Genomic DNA, 16,524 nt, shown 5'->3' with positions numbered 1-16,524 from the left:
AATACTGAGCACATGCGCGCTGAATGGGGGGAGGAGGTGTATCGCAGTCTGTCTGCTTCTCATGTTTTCGGTTGACTCAATTATGGTGCGGATCTCTTTTATTTTCTAATAATCTGTTCTTGTGGGGAAAAAAGTGAAGAAGGGTTGTTGTTTTCTACATTTAGAGACATGCTAAGAATTTGACACTTTGGAGCTTTTTTAGATTTTTTTTCTAATACTCGATCTACCCAGCCGCAAACCTGAAGTTCATCGTTATTATTTTAGCCGCCGGAATGGTGGCCTTCGTCGGAGCGGTTATCTGCATCATCGCCGCAGTCCACACCGGATCCTCCAGGGCTGCCGCGGCTCAGCAGAGACCGCCAGCCGACAACCACTCTCTGTATCCGGATGCGCATCAGAGCCGCGGCGCGTCGGGCTCCGTGACTCGGCCCGGATCTCTGGGAGCTCTCCATGGTTCTGATACACCCGATTCAGAATCACCCACTTTCAATGTTGGTCTCGGAGGGCTGGACGGGGTCAGTGGACTCACCGGGCATGACCCCACGGTGAGTCGACTCATCTGCACACCGATACCAGCTGGAGAGTGCAACCCGAAAAACTTTCAGCAACAAGCGGATGATCCGTCGCTGTACGCCGGGGAAGACTGGGGGTATCTCCGGACCACCGCCGAGGAGCTCCGGCAGACCGTGCTGCAGCAGAAGGACCAGATACTGACGGACCAGAGGACCATCCAGGAGCTCACGGGGAAACTAACCGAGTGTGAGAAGGGGTTGGACGGCAAGAGCATCGCGGAGAGACGAGGCAGCGCTGCGGGGCTGTGGGGGGGCAGAGCCACCGCGGAGGAGACGCACCTGGAGCGGGTCATGGTGCGGGACAGCCCGGGGTCAACACCTGAGAGCGGCCACCTGCTCACCGTGAGGGCTGTGGATGAGCTGGAGCAGGCGATCACCCAGCTCAAAGACCGCATCGAGAAACTGGAGGTATGTGAAGAGAATCAGCCCTTCATTAATCATCTCCTGTGTAAAACCAGCAGTGATTGGTCCCATAAGGAGATTCAATGGCTTTATTGTCATATGCACATACAGCAATGGAAATCCTAAGTCCCAGGCTCCTCCAACAATGCAACATATAAGACATAAAACAATAAAACACATTTAAAAAACAGTAGTAGAAGTGAAATAGTGCAATATTATTTTGCAAGACCATTATGCAATACAGGATAATTCAGATTCACATGGTGTTTCATGACCTGCGCTTTAAATAGTATTGTTTTACTCCAACGTTATCTACATTTCACTGTAACACCTGATGATCTGATTAGATATGTGTCTCCTCTAGTCCCTTTTAAGATTCCTGGGAATGCATGATTGGTTTTAAAGGCAAGGGCTTTTAATTTTGAATGAGAACAAGTGAGTTATCCAAAAATATTTATGATATTAGATATTCACAGCCAGATTTAAGACTCCCTTCATTTTTGACAGCAAATCCATTTGAAATGCCTCTTGATTTGAAATGTTGTAATCATCAACAGTGATATTGTGTATACGTGTTACTGTCTTTAATTACACATCAAGCGGTTGGTTTGACGAGCATGCTTCAGTAGATTTTCACTCCAAGAAAACAGATTGACCTTTTTAATTAAAAGAGAGATAGATGAAAGGTAACTAGGGGGGAGATAAGAGGGGGAGGAGGGCTCAGGGTATGAGGATAAAGGTAAGGAGAGAGGATGCATGAGGAGGCGGAGAAGAGCGCAGAGTCAAATGAAACGTGCTTCTCTCCTCTGACCAGGACACGATGATGTATATCCTCATTTTCGGCCAAATAAATCACATCCATAATTCACGAGTTGCCTAAATGTGTAGAGATCGCAGACTAAACACGCTGCAGTACTCCTCACTCTGTGGTTGTGTATGTAGGACACGTCGTCGCCCCTGTCAGACCAAATCCCCCAGAATGCTCAAGGGTTGAATAATAATCACACTGTTTTTACACTATCATGAACACATTTCTCTTTGACAGGAAGCGATTGAAATGGATTTTCCAGGTCTCAGGGTGAAATGTAGTTGAACCTAAAAACAGCGTACTTGGCCTTACTGTATTTCATTAACAGGGGGGGGTGTTTACATCCAATGTGTACTGGTAAACAAAGAAGATATAGGAATAAAGTTCGGTCAAATAACTGGTTTAAATTTCCATCAGATTTCTCCACAACCCTTAGCATTCAGAGTTAGGCTTTAAGACATATAGAAAGAAAAAAGCAACAAGTTTAAAGGAATATTTTTGGGAAATATGCATCTTGCTTAGAGGCAGAAGAGAACATCCACAACTCTTATATCTGTCCTTTCAGTATACAGCCATTTTGTTTAATACATAGCTTAGCATAAATAATGTAAACAGGGGGAAACGGCTAGCGTGGCTCTGTCTGAGGGTAAAAAGGGACACATCTACATTTCGATAATTAGCAGTTGTGGGACTTAGGCACCCAATGAAGACACAATGTCACACATTGTAAAGCGCTGACTCATCACTGTACCCTGTATGCCAAGGCAGGTCTGCCTTCACTTACTGCAAAGAGGCTCAGTCATTGGTACACGTTTATCTATAAAGCTTTGTTGGGTAAACTCCCGTATTATATCTGCTCTCTGATAACACAGAGAGTTGCAAGCAGCCATTGTCTGAGATGGCATGATGTGGTCTTGTTAGATGTGCCAAGAGCAAGGACTGTCTTAGGTAAGACAGCTTTTATGTGCGCAGCTCCACTTGCTTGGAACAATCTTCAGCAAGAATTGAAACTGAGCAATCTCATTGTACTTATAGGCTAAGGGGCGGGACATCTCTAAGCGGTTGACCAATCACAACAGAGCCGGCCAGCTAACCAATCAGAGCAGACTGGGCTCTGGTTTCAGACAGAGGGTGAAAAGAGGTGCTGCAGCACAGGCAGTATGAGACAAATAAAGAGCTTTTTGACATTAAAGCATGGAGACATGTCCCAGTAGAGACACTACTACTGATATGAAGCTGAACATGAGAATAATATGGCCCTTTAAGGACCAAACATAACATGAACAACGGCATAGGGAAACCTTTTGAATCAGCCCTTCGTTGTATCCGTATTTGTGATGTAATGTCTGGGCATAATCAATTATTCATTGGGTGTAATAACTTTTCTTTGCATGCAACAGACCTAATGTTGAGATGTATTGCTGTAGTAGTAGTAGTAGTAGTAGTAGTAGTAGTAGTAGTAGTAGTAGTAGTAGTAGTAGTAGTAGTAGTAGTAGTAGTAGTAGTAGTAGTAGTAGTAGTAGTAGTAGTAGTAGTAGTAGTAGTAGTAGTAGTAGTAGTAGTAGTAGTAGTAGTAGTAGTAGTAGTAGTAGTAGTAGTAGTAGTAGTAGTAGTAGTAGTAGTAGTAGTAGTAGTAGTAGTAGTAGTAGTAGTAGTAGTAGTAGTAGTAGTAGTAGTAGTAGTAGTAGTAGTGTAATAGTAGTAGTAGTTGTAGCAGTAGTGTAGTAGCAGTAGTGTAGTAGTAGTAGTAGTAGTAGTAGTAGTGTAGTAGTAGTAGTTGTAGCAGTAGTGTAGTAGTAGTAGTAGTGTAATAGTAGTAGTAGTAGTAGTAGTAGTAGTAGTAGTAGTAGTAGTAGTAGTAGTAGTAGTAGTAGTAGTAGTAGTAGTAGTAGTAGTAGTAGTAGTAGTAGTAGTAGTAGTAGTAGTAGTAGTAGTAGTAGTAGTAGTATAGTAGTAGTAGTAGTAGTAGTAGTAGTAGTAGTAGTAGTAGTAGTAGTAGTAGTAGTAGTAGTAGTAGTAGTAGTAGTAGTAGTAGTAGTAGTAGTAGTAGTAGTAGTAGTAGTAGTAGTAGTAGTAGTAGTAGTAGTAGTAGTAAAATTGTCAGGACGGGTGGTGCAGTGGTCTGTGCATCCGATCATCAGAACAAGGGGGGTGCTGGGGAACTCCAGTTCGAAACCCGCCACTGCGTCAGGCCGTTGTCCGGGCAAGACACTTCACCCGGATTTGCTCCGGTGGGTATTGTTCACAGTACATGTATAATATCAATGTGTACTTGTAAGAAGCGCTTCGATGACTTATGTGGGGCAGTGCGCTGTGCAATGATAATCAGATCAAGGGCCGCTGCTGTGTCTGTAAAGCCGTTGTGTCCTTGGGCAAGACACTTCACCTGAACTTGCTCCTGTGGGTATTGTCCACAGTGAACATTGCATGTATATAACAATATGTGTAATGTGTATCTGTAAAGTGCTTTGAGCACTGGAAAAGCGCTATAATAAATGCAAGGAATTATTATTATTATTAAATACATCATCTCACCAGAATTAAAGATGTATTTGAACAGCACACTGCAGACAGTACTTTACAATATGTTCCACACCAACACAAGGAACCTCTTTTCATCCTCTGTCTCCAGTTCAATCATACAGTATACTAGCTTCCCTTTATGCAGACGTAAGGCAAACAAGTTAAAATGGTGACACATGGTGTGAATGTGCAGCTGTAATGATTTTCCATTTCTATTCCATTATATTTGGTACCACATCTGATAGCAGTATGAGTGAGTAGTTGTACTTTTTTCCTGCAACGTCAGTAAGATTTCCATCATATCCCGAGGCTTAATGATTGTAAGTGCTCTAATATCATGCTGATCCAGCTCGAGTGCGGCGATTTTTAGCACTGTGCTTCACTCTAAGTAGGCTTGTGGCTGTATTTTAGTGTGCGGAACCATGTCTTCTAGCCTATGTGGATTTTTTAAATATATTATATAAAAAGATGCTTGTTTTCATTCCCTGAAAATCCACGAAATAGCTGGGTAAAATATTTCAGTTAGGACCGAGGTGGTTTACCAACCAACAGACTGACAATGTGTGGCTGATAAAAACACAAAATGCACCAATATGTTAGGCACACTCGACTTAGTTTTAAAGTTGATAAGGATATGGATATGTAAGTATAAACTACTATATTTAATGTCTTGAGACCGGCAGTGATGCTTGCAACACCCTTGTGATAAATTGAGCCGTTTTTCTCTAGACAGGTTTGACATCTACAGGAGTAAATACCTGCCTTGAAGGCCGACCCCAGGCTGCATAACAGAACTGTCAAATGTATTTGAGAGCAGATCACTCATCATGCTGAGACTCAGGACAGCACATGCATCATAGTGCACAGTCTATTCTGCAGCAAGGTGCACACAGATCATTTTGTGTTACAAGTATTTCTGGTGTTGATTTGACCACAATATGTAGCTTTTCCCCAGGATAATAGATGTTATTTTAGGAAGAAAATCTCATCCTGTATAGTTTATCTGTATCATCTCATATAATAGAGGTGAAAGCTGCACGCTGTGTGGCTTTTATGTGTTGTTGTGTTCTGTAGGTGTATGTGTTTTCTGTAATAACTCCCTCGAGGAGAGTATGTATTTCTGCACCATGAAAAATTGTTCTCAGTGGATATACTGGACCACGCAGGTTTTAGGAATCTTGCAGCGTCTGTATTTCCAACAATACTCCAGCGAACTATTATCCTTGAGCCTCGAAAGAAAATGTATGTTGACGAGAATAGTTGATTCTCTTTTCAGTCTTTTTGTACCCATAACTTCAAGCGTGAGCTGTAAAGTACAAACCCTGCTCCAGTCATGCCAGATGTTCCAGAGCATCGGGAGAACATCAACAAATAAAACCTAAAATAAAACACAAGCAATGTTGCAAAAGCAGCCCTGTTGTAGCTGAACTGTGGTAAGCATTGATATTCAATATGTCAAAAAAAACACCAAGTTTAAAGAAATAGTTTTACATTTACATATAGTATATATATATATATATATATATATATATATATATTAGGGCTGTCAAGTTAACGCCTTAATAACGCGTTAACGCAAAAAAAAATTAACGCCACTAATTATTTTAACGCGATTAACGTATGTGTATTTTTTTTCCTCGGCCGCCCCGTAGTTTCAGAGCGCATCGAGTTTAAAATACCATCTACAAGCTGATGCTGCTAGCCCCGCTCCTGCCGCCCGCTTGTGGCAGACCACACTTCCACGCTCACCGGCAGGCACCGACTGGCCATCGGGAGGACCGGGAGGGTGTGTGTCTGTGTGGCCCGAGCGAGCGAGAGAGAGACCATACGTGCATTGTTGTTGTTAGCATCTGGTGCTAGCTAGCTGCGCTAACGGATATAAGGAGCTGTTTAAATGAAAACAGAGGAGCGCTCTATCCACACAACTGCGCCGAGCACTTGACTTGATGCAGGAAGCAGACAGCGGGACATTGTAGGAGAAGTCAGCACACTCATGATTGCAGCAACATGATTGCAGCGTCCAGGCAGCTCCCGTTCGAGCATATGCCTTGAGTTGCACATAGCTTCAACGATCCAACACACACACACACGCACACGCACACACACACACACACACACACACACACACACACACACACACACACACACACACACACACACACACACACACACACACACACACACACCATTTGTATTGTATGAGAGAGGTTCCAGGTTGAATTGAGGCGAATATTTGTAATGTTCAGAGGTTGTTGTCGTTTAATATTCATGAGAATATTTGTCATTGTTCAAATGATAATAAACATTAGCATAAAGCATATTTGTCCACTCATGTTGATAAGAGTATTAAAAACTTGAAAAATATTCCTCTAAGGTACATTTAGAACAGATAAAAAATGTGCTATTAATTTGCGATTAATCGCGATTAACTATGGACAATCATGCGATTAATCGCGATTAAATATTTTAATCGACTGACAGCCCTAATATATATATATATATATATATATAGTGCTCAGCTACAGCCAGTATCCAGTTAGCCTAGTTTAGCTTAGCGTAACAACTGGAAACCGCTAGCCTGGCTTTGTCTAACGGTAACAGAATCCATCTAATGTTTAAAGGTCACCAATGAGCACATCTCATTTGAGTAATACAAAAGACAAAGTGTATTTTTATAGGATAAGTCTGATAATGATTTAGCTTCTGGGGGCAACGGCTAACATTTCAGGCCTAGACTTGGTCTACTATGCGCTTTTTTCATTTTTGACAGTCCTGTTAGCATCTTGAGACACGAGATCGCTAAAGCTCCAAAGCTAATACAAATCGAAATGGTTTAAATTAGCCTATTTTGCTTTTCTCACGGATGGTTTACCAACATGCAACCAAAACCCACTCCAACGTTTTCAGTCAATCCTACTTGGACTTTTAAAAGAAAGCAAACCGAAACACTTGCGATACCAACATATTGTCCCGTTGCTTACAGAATTAGGAAATTCAAGATTAGGTTAGGAAACAATTTGTATTTTTTACGGGGGGTTATTTGCAGGACTAGTACCTGACAACCCAGCAGAACAAAGTCCTTAAAGTAATGTTGAACTATCCTTTAAGGAGCAAACATTGAATTTCCTACAGCACAGTGAAACCTTTTCAACCAGCCCCTAGTTGTTTCCCCAGGCGTGATGTAATGTCTCAGCGAAATCAATTATTAATCAGGTGTAATAACTTGTCCTCGCATTGGCATGCAACCAACCTAATGTCGAGCTTCACTGCTATAGTAAACACACTATACTGAACTTTAGATGTGTTTATAGTGCAGTGATTACAATATGTTCATAGAAAACTTCTGATAGAAAACCCAAAATACATAGTTTGTACTAGTGTTTTTCTTTTTTAACGTTTTTAAATATTTTGATATTTGACGGAGCAGGGTGTACTTTTATTAGAGATGTGTCTGTTGTCTGTGTTTGTGTTTAGAGTGTGTCAGGATGCATCCCTTGTCTTTTTATCTGCAAACTAAATCTACCTACGGTTACAAATAAAGAACCTGAACCCGAACCCACTCTTTGAACGAGTATCCACTGTCTCCCTCCTCTGCAGGCAGACGTTGGCCCGTCTACTCACAACCAGACGGACAGCAGCCCCTCAGGAGCGCCAGGAGAAGGCGTGGCGACTGGCGGCCAGGAAAGGTTGGCTGATCCGGGGCAGAGAGCTGGCGCTGAGAGGCCCTGTAGGGTGGAAGACCTGGAGGGGGAACTGGAGAAAAAGGTGGAGCTGCTGGAGAAAGAGAGAAAAAGCCTGAGGCTGGAAACTGAGAAGCACAAAGAAGAAATCGACCACGGCATTAATAAACTCCACCACCGACTCTCAGGACTGGAGGGAGGTAGGAATTACCAGACAGGAGGAGAATCAGAATGTGTGTGTTTGTTTTAATGGGTAAATGGAAAGTAATTATAGGTACCGTACTTTTCGGACTATAAGCCGCGACTTTTTTCCCCATTTTTTTTGTACAGCTAAAGGCCACTATGGAACCTCCTAAATCAGGGGTGTGAAACTCAATTTCGTCGCGGGCCACATTCGCATAAAGGTTGCACTAGAAGGGCCGGCTGTAACTATATAAATATATAATATATATATATAACATACTGTATTATATGACATTATTGCCTCTGAATTGGATTATTATCGGATAGGATAATAACTTAGTAATTAACTATGTCTGAAAGCAGAAGTCTAGGGCAAGTAATGCAAGTCTCTTCAGTGCGCATGTCACAAAACGAGATGCATTGTGGGACATGTAGTTTATGGGCAACCTGCTTCTGTAAATCGGCATGTAACCGTATAATAAACGTATTATATTCTTTGCAAGCTCTTGCGGGGCCACATAAAATGAAGTTGCGGGCCGGATTTGGCCCCCGGGCCTTGAGTTTGACACCCCTGTCCTAAATCTATGGATTTTACAGGTAAAATTAACCACCGTTAACACTATGGGCTCTATGACCGGTCCGCGCCCGCCACCTTTAAGCGGCGGGCTCCAGCAGGAAAAGCTGGAGGCCGGAAAAGAGTGAGACAGGTAGCGCGCCAAAGTAAAAGTGGAACCGAGAGACAGAACGAGAGCAAGACAGACGGACAATTTAGCTGCTGTGGCTTATATGGAGGTGCGCTTTATCGTCCGAAAAGTACGGTACTTTGATGGATCACTCGCATGATCACTGAAGTCTGTAATGATGAGGAAGGATCTTCCATAAAAGTTACCTCGGATGATCGGTTGTGTATAACTGTTGATCAAATCAAGCCATGGTGTTTCTTTATGATGAATAAATCATGTTTAAAAAGATCAGAAAGACTATGAAATCAATCCCCTGCTAGAAAAAGACAGATCAGATGTTTTGATGTGAAAAAGGAGAGCTACTGTTGATGAGAAAAGCAGGACATATTTTTGTATCCTCTTGACAGAGTTCTGCTTTTACTCTCTTACACTTCTTTTGTGTCCATGCTCTCCAGGTGTCTCAGGGCATTCTTTCCCAGAGGGCTACAGGCTGTCCTTTCCAACTCGGACAAACTACATGTACGCTGTCGTGAAACACGCCATCCCGGCACTGCGGGCGTTAACCGCGTGCCTGTGGCTGCGGCCCGCGGAGGGAGGGATCGGGACGCCGCTGTCTTACGCTGTTTCCAAACAACCCAACGAACTGGTGCTGATGCAAGGCCTGCACACCCCCGCTGAGCTGCTCATCAATGATAAGGTACTGAATCTGAGCGTCCACTGTCTGTATCTAAGCTGATTTATCTGATGCAATAGTTTAACATTTTGGAAGTATGCCTCTTCTCTTTCTTGCAAAGGTAGAGAAGATACAGACAACTCATATGGGTCAGTTACAGATTTATCCGCTGCTCGAGTTTATCATTTTTAAATATGCTTTTCTGATTTCTTGGAAGTGGTCGAGAAGATTCAGACCAACCATATCTTTCACTTCAGTATGCAGCTTAACTTAGCATAATGATTGGAAACAGCTAGCCTGGCTCTGTTTGAGGGTAACAAAAATGTACTAAACTTAAAGCACGCTCAAGTTCAATAATTAGCATGTTCCATGTCTCATTTGAGTAACATGTCCAAAAGAGACATGGATGGAAAATGTGGATTTCCCCATTGAAAGTTTGGACACGGACAATCAGGAAACGTATACCACCTCTCAGGGGAACAACCAATATTTTGGGGGTTCCAGTGTAGGTGGCAAACAAATATCCAATTACCCTAGAACACATCATGTGGAAGAGCATATTTATCAGACACAGTTAAATAGCTCCATTCCTATGTTTGAATTGCAAACCATATTGAGAGCACCGCAGGGTAATGAAATGCAGGGCTGTGCTTTAGGTAAAGTTTAATGAATTCACTATGGTAATAGATACCTCGGGGGAAAGTGCTGTGTCCTTGAAGGTAGCAGGATGTCTTTGGGACTGATGAAATATATCACACAACTGAAGAAATCCGAGACAAATAAGATGTTGAAGGACTGTCAAAAAAGTGAAACGCCTGTTGACATCTCTTACCTACAAATCTGTGGTGTGTGTGTAGAGACATCTGCTTTATCTGAACTGCCCTTTTGCTCGTTGATTCATAGGTGGCGCAGTTGCCTCTTAACCTGTCGAAAGGCAGCTGGCAGCACATCTGTGTGACATGGAGCCAGAAGGGAGGAGCCTGGCAGGCCTACCAGGGGGGAAAGCTGAGGGGCGAGGGGCGCGGAGTGGCCGCCGGACATCACGTCAGACCTGGAGGAGTGCTCATACTCGGGCAAGAGCAAGTAAGTGTATGAAGATTGATGGATGGATGGATAGGTAGGTAGGTAGGTAGGTAGGTAGGTAGGTAGGTAGGTAGGTAGGTAGGTAGGTAGGTAGGTAGGTAGGTAGGTAGGTAGGTACTTTATTCATCCCAATTTGGGAAATGTTTGCGTTGCAGCAGCATAAAAAAACAAGGCAATGTACATAAGAGAAATTAAGACACAAGAAATAAATAGTCCAAAATATTTCAGAAATAGAAATAAAATAGCATTAAAAAGTTAAAAATATATATATACGTGGATGTGGAAAATATACATGTGGAAATACAAGTTCCATGACGAAAAGAGTGATAACGGGCATGATTTCTTGCAAATAAATCTAATTTGGTATCCCCTTAGGCTACTGCTGACTACAGCACTGTACGCAAAGAGTGAAATTCCCCCTGCAGCTGCAAGGCTATTCGCTTACTGACTTCTCCATAAGGTGTAGATAATGTTAGTAATAAATAAAAGCATGAAACACTTTGAGAGCCTTGAAGAAAGTACGACACAGTAAATCTACAAATTCAATTTAGTTTGGAGTGTGCTGCTAAACAGAGTGGGATGCCATCTTCTCGTGCTGAGTAGATAAGGTGTGTGCGTCCGCGTGTGAGCGTAATGTTCAAAAGCTGCATTTCCACTGCATGGTATGGCTCTGCTCCACTCAACTCAAGTCCCTTTCTGTACAAGGTACTTTCTTTTATTTAGTTTTCCACTGCGGAAAACACTAAATCATTGTAAGTGGTGTTTTTAGATCACCGACATACAGTAGCTTCACCTTATAAAACTGTCTCAAGCAACACTCACCGGATCCTTTTATCAATCTCTAAACAGAGAAATGTTTGCACCAACACAGTATTCTGTGTATCTTTGTGGGGTGGCCATTTTAAAAACAATAAATAATTGTGGTGAATTTTAAGATTGCATTTTGTTGCGCTAGATTTTCTCTCGGACCAATAAGTGGTGTCCAGTGTTTTAACTTCACCTTCTAGAAGGCCTATAAACTCAGCTCAGACCCTCTACCAACGTAGTACCAACAAAAGTACTTTCCACAAATGTTGCTAATGGCCAACAAAAAAAGAGTGAGTCAAGTCAAGTAGAGCAATGCGGTACAATGCAGTAGATATTCAACATCAATTCAGTAGTCTTTCATACATAGGCTACTAGTCACTTTTTTCACATCATATTCATCTTCCTGTAAGAATGAACACAATCCGGCTCAAGGCAACACAACCATTGAAGCTGTGCTTTTGTATCAAAGTCATCTTTATTGTCAATCTTTCAGTTTGTGTGTACAGACAGAGAGATCGAAATGCCGTTTCCCACAATCCTGAATACGAAAATACAAATATATATACAAATATGTATATATCTATATACACACAATCAACAGACACATGTGCACACATTAATACATAAAAACACAATAATCACTATATACAAAATAACAGTTTCCATAACTTTGAGAAATATGCATTAGTGCAAGACTGTCCATAGCAGCGTATGAAAGAAAAAGATATTTTTAACACATCCTTTCAGTGATCAATCTTCTCTACTTTTTCTTTTTTAAAGGATTCCCTAGGGGGAAGTTTTGACTCATCCCAGGCCCTAGTGGGAGAGTTATCCCAGGTGGGTATTTGGGACCGGGTGCTGTCTTCCAACCAGGTGGCTAGCTTGGCCCGCTGTGGCAAAGTAACCCAGGGCAGCGTGGCCCCCTGGACCGAGAGCGGAGTGGAGGTTAACGGTGGAGCAACGAAGGACCCTGGGGAGCCTTGTAGTAAACACAACAGGAATTCTCAATGACCAATGGGGGAAGGGGAAGAGAAGGGAGGGGTAGAGTTGTAGTCCTTTCAAGAATGGGGGGATTTTTTAAACAACTCTATGTGGCATGGACTGACAAGTAAATCAAAAATGTAAAGTGAGGCGTTGCAGTTACTTTACCACACTTCTAGCAACCGCATACAGTACAATCATTGAGGTCCACTGGAAAATTGTGCAATACGAGATGAGATTTGTCATACATATAGCTGTATTTTTGGTAGGACAATTCACAGTAATTTCCAAGTTCAAAAATGATATATTGTTATAGATCTGTCTCCAAATTCAGGCGACACTAAACTATTTGCTCATTGGTCTTAGCTCATCTAAAAGTTGTAAGCAAACCAGCTAGCAGACAAAGCAGCACGCAACGAATGTTAATGTTAATATGTGAATTTAGCAAACAAACTTCTGTTAGCTATTAATCAGTGATTAATGTACAGGCAATGACACAGTGAATGTTAGCCTACCAATAATAGTATACTAGCTAGCTAAAAAAAACTGTCACTTTCTCAGCTTTAAAGGAATTGTTAAGCATTTTGTTCAGCTAGCAGACAGTTCAGTTAGCAACAAATGTGAATGTTAAGATTTAATGCTAGCAGACAATTGAACCTTCTGCTAGCTATTGATCAGTGGTGATGTGTAAGCAATGATGCAATGATAGGTTAGCTTACCAAAACTAGCATGTTAGCTAGCTTACCAATTGTCAATATCTTAACATTAAAGAAATTGTTCAACAATTTACTACTCTCATGTCTTTACAGTTAATATCAAGCTACCGTCAGCAGCTGGCTAACGTAGCTTAGCTTGAAACCGTTAACAGCTGGTGCTAGCTTCATACTAAGCCTAACTACACATGTGAGTATCAAACTTCTTATCAAACCTGCAACAAGATTGTAAACGACTTATTCCCAAACATGTTTAGTGATGATTAGATTAGTAGAGATGTTGTCATCTGTGCATAAATTACCACTCTTTATTAATTCTAATGGCCTAAACTGGGTGAAATTGAATATGTATTTCACAGTTGTTGTAAGAGCTGCTGACCTCCACTAGGCTGCTAGAAGTTGTGTAAAGCTGAATCCCTCCATGAGTGCATCAAGGTCGTGTTTGAGTAAATTAAGGGCTGCGACAGATTTAGAGATGGGAGTGGTAAGGTGATGAAAGCATTGGAGAATGTTAGGTACCGAGGAGAAGATGATGAAAAAGAAAGGAAAGAGGTAAGAGATAGATCTGACACTTTTAAGGAGTGATGTTACATTGTTTTCACCTCTGCATGATGTATTCATATAATGTCTTGCCACTGCACTGTGCAGCTCACAAGTTTCACGAAAGAATACAGTGCCTCCTGCATCCATTGCTGGTCAAAAACAAAAAAGGTCTTATTCCCTAAGGAAATCAAAACCACTAGTGACTAGCTGAATGCTATTATTTTCTGGGGGCACGACACATACTTTTGACAAGCCTTTGCCCCATTTATGTCATTCTTACAACCTCTAGCATCTTGAAGCACACTCTTTGTTATTTTAACATTTTTAGGTTCATACTTGTATTTTCGGTTTCCAGTAGAACATATTTACTTGCTTTAAATATTTTTCATACTGTCTTGATGATGGGCTTGCAAGAAAAATATAGCCCACCTTTCCATCGTCAGTTCTCAAGCTGTGTGATGAGATACTCAGATGGAGGATATGTTAAAGAGCCCACATGTGACAAAGGAAGAGGGGACACATGTTAATGTCATCACATTTGATTACCTGTACAAAGATCTGACCGTGATGTCTTATATCACTTGTCTTGGTCAGCATTCCAGATACACGAATGTATGTAAACAAGCACTTAAAGAGATGATATGTTTTCATGGTCTTGAATGTAACCTTGAAACATACATAACATATAGCTAGATTATTTTGGCATAATGCAACATCAACATTTACATTTTTTTTTATTAATATTGACTGTTTTATTTTTGCAATAATATACATGCAACCTCTCAATAATGTGGTTTGATTCGCAACCTCTAACTCTAACATTCCTACATTCATGCCCGTGCAAAAGTGACACTTCAGAGAGGTAAGTGGAGAGTCACAGTTTGATATATTGGGCCACTGACCAAGAGAGAAAACACCCTGTGGGAGATGAAGTTAGAAACAGATTGTTCATTTCACACTTTCTCAAACACTGGCTCTCCTTAGCATAAAATAATCCTTAGTGCAAAGTGCCTGTCAGGGTGTTTGTACCCATGTAAAAAATAAAAAACAACTCGTTTAATATTCCGTCGGATAATTTTTGCTGCGAGGTGAACTTGAGCTAATTAAGCATCAGTATTTCTGTGAATCCCCTGGTGGATTTTTAAGAGTTTTTGATGAAACATTTGAAAACACAGGACTTAAGTGCGGTGCCGTTGCTTAATCAGTTCAAAATCATCTCGCTGTGCCTAACAGTGTCTTTGAAGAGTCCTCTCAGTCTGCAGTGTTATTAATATTATTATGCCTGGTGTCTGTTCAGCTCCTGTAAGAGCTTTCTTTTTGGGCTTTTTGATAGTGGTGTGAAATTACTCTGTTTATTGGAATTGAAAGCTTTTTAACTCAAAGAAGTATCGGCAATGTTTTCTTACATGACACATTTGTTTTTCACTGTTTGCATTGGTTTAATCTCATGTTGTTGTTTGTATAAATACTGTATGTCCATGACTTGTATGGTGTTGTATTGTTCTGCATATGTGCTGTGTACAAACCTCAAATCTGTATTAAAGTCTTAATTTTCAGATGTAAAGAGTGTGTTTCTTTTCTTAGTCTTTAATACTTGATAAGGTTCAGAAAAAAAGTGATCCTATATTCAAGGACACACACACACACACACACACACACACACACACACACACACACACACACACACACTGTAATTCAAGGGTAGCAGTAACAAGGTCTGCTGTGAAAGTAAACCCTTTCCAGGCTCCATAAGAAACATACTTTTCTGTCTCTGAAAAAGGATATATTTATTTATAGCAAATCAAAAAAAAGCCCAGAGCCTTCTCCCTCAGCTGCAGCATGTACTTCTATTTCAGTAACTGGTGTTTTAGAGGCATAATGGGGTCAAGACCTCACATTCAGTCAAAGTCTCAAATGGACAGCACAGTATTTATAGTATACCAAAAGCACGTGCAGCACTTAGAAGATAGAGCCGACAATACAAAACAGTGACTCAAAAGTACATTTTGTTATTCTTCTTCTTCCCTTTGCATTCATTCAAGACAAAATTGAAACTGATATCAAAGCAATTGTTTGACAATGTGCTTTTTATTGATGAGAGTAACACCTGAAGCTGATCTCCACAGCAAAGAAGAAAAAGACCAACTGAGGAGTTCAGTTTGGCACATGATAAGAACCTATTTTCTCCTTGAAGAGGTTTGGTCATTGACCCCAGACAGGTTAGCAATCCAACTAAGGACAACTTTGCTTTGTTGTTTGATGATTTTGAGTTTGGGTAAATAAAGCCCCTTTGACAGATTCCCAGACTTTGTTTGCTGTGTTTTTCTGTTGCCTGCCCAATCCTGTTACAACTAGAAAACGTAAATCTGAAGAAAACTGGATTCAGTTTGGAAAGCAGGGCTATGTGTATTCCCAGAAAGTTGCTCTGTTGCGAGTGAAGCCAAAGCAGTTTGACTCCCTGGTATACGAGTATTCATTGGCACACACAAGTGTTTTCTTTAACCCAGCCTCAGGCCTACTGAAACAAACAACTCACCTGTGCAAAGGTAATATATGTGCACCTTCAATCCACTCTAAAGCTCACAAATTAACACATTATACCTATCTTGTTTGTTTGTTCTGTAAAAATCCCGAAATGTGGAGAAAACATTGGAAACATTACTGTTTATGCCAATATGTGGTTTAGCGCTAATCTGTCTACAGTAGGCTATCAATCAATCAATGTTTATTTATATAGCCCAATATCACAAATGTTACACTTGTCTCAGTGGTCTTCACAGTTTGTACAGAATATCAGTATGACAATACGACACCCTCTGTCCTTAGACCCTCTGTCCTTAGACCCTCACATCGTACAAGGAAAATCTTCCGGA

The 16,524-nt window shown here is 41.1% G+C and overlaps 1 protein-coding gene across 1 annotated transcript; it reads left to right on the top strand.

The window, feature by feature from the left end:
- LOC117450536 (neuronal pentraxin-2-like) lies at window positions 1-15,209 on the top strand. The gene is made up of 5 exons (XM_034088354.1): window positions 1-980; window positions 7,903-8,185; window positions 9,307-9,548; window positions 10,428-10,607; window positions 12,195-15,209. The coding sequence occupies exons 1-5, from the start codon at window positions 273-275 to the stop codon at window positions 12,423-12,425; spliced, it is 1,644 nt and encodes a 547-aa protein (XP_033944245.1). The 5' UTR covers window positions 1-272; the 3' UTR covers window positions 12,426-15,209.
- Window positions 15,210-16,524: the final 1,315 nt, after the last annotated feature.

This window comes from Pseudochaenichthys georgianus, chromosome 8 (genome assembly GCF_902827115.2).
Source record: "Pseudochaenichthys georgianus chromosome 8, fPseGeo1.2, whole genome shotgun sequence".
Taxonomy (NCBI): domain Eukaryota; kingdom Metazoa; phylum Chordata; class Actinopteri; order Perciformes; family Channichthyidae; genus Pseudochaenichthys; species Pseudochaenichthys georgianus.
This window is presented reverse-complemented; position numbering and strand designations above follow the sequence as displayed.

Excerpts from the sequence above, each read along its gene's own strand:
- LOC117450536 (XM_034088354.1), top strand. The coding sequence starts at position 273 with ATGGTGGCCTTCGTCGGAGCGGTTATCTGCATCATCGCCGCAGTCCAC. Across the intron at positions 981-7,902 it reads ACCGCATCGAGAAACTGGAG|GCAGACGTTGGCCCGTCTAC; the intron begins GTATGTGAAGAG and ends CCTCCTCTGCAG. Across the intron at positions 10,608-12,194 it reads TCATACTCGGGCAAGAGCAA|GATTCCCTAGGGGGAAGTTT; the intron begins GTAAGTGTATGA and ends TCTTTTTTAAAG.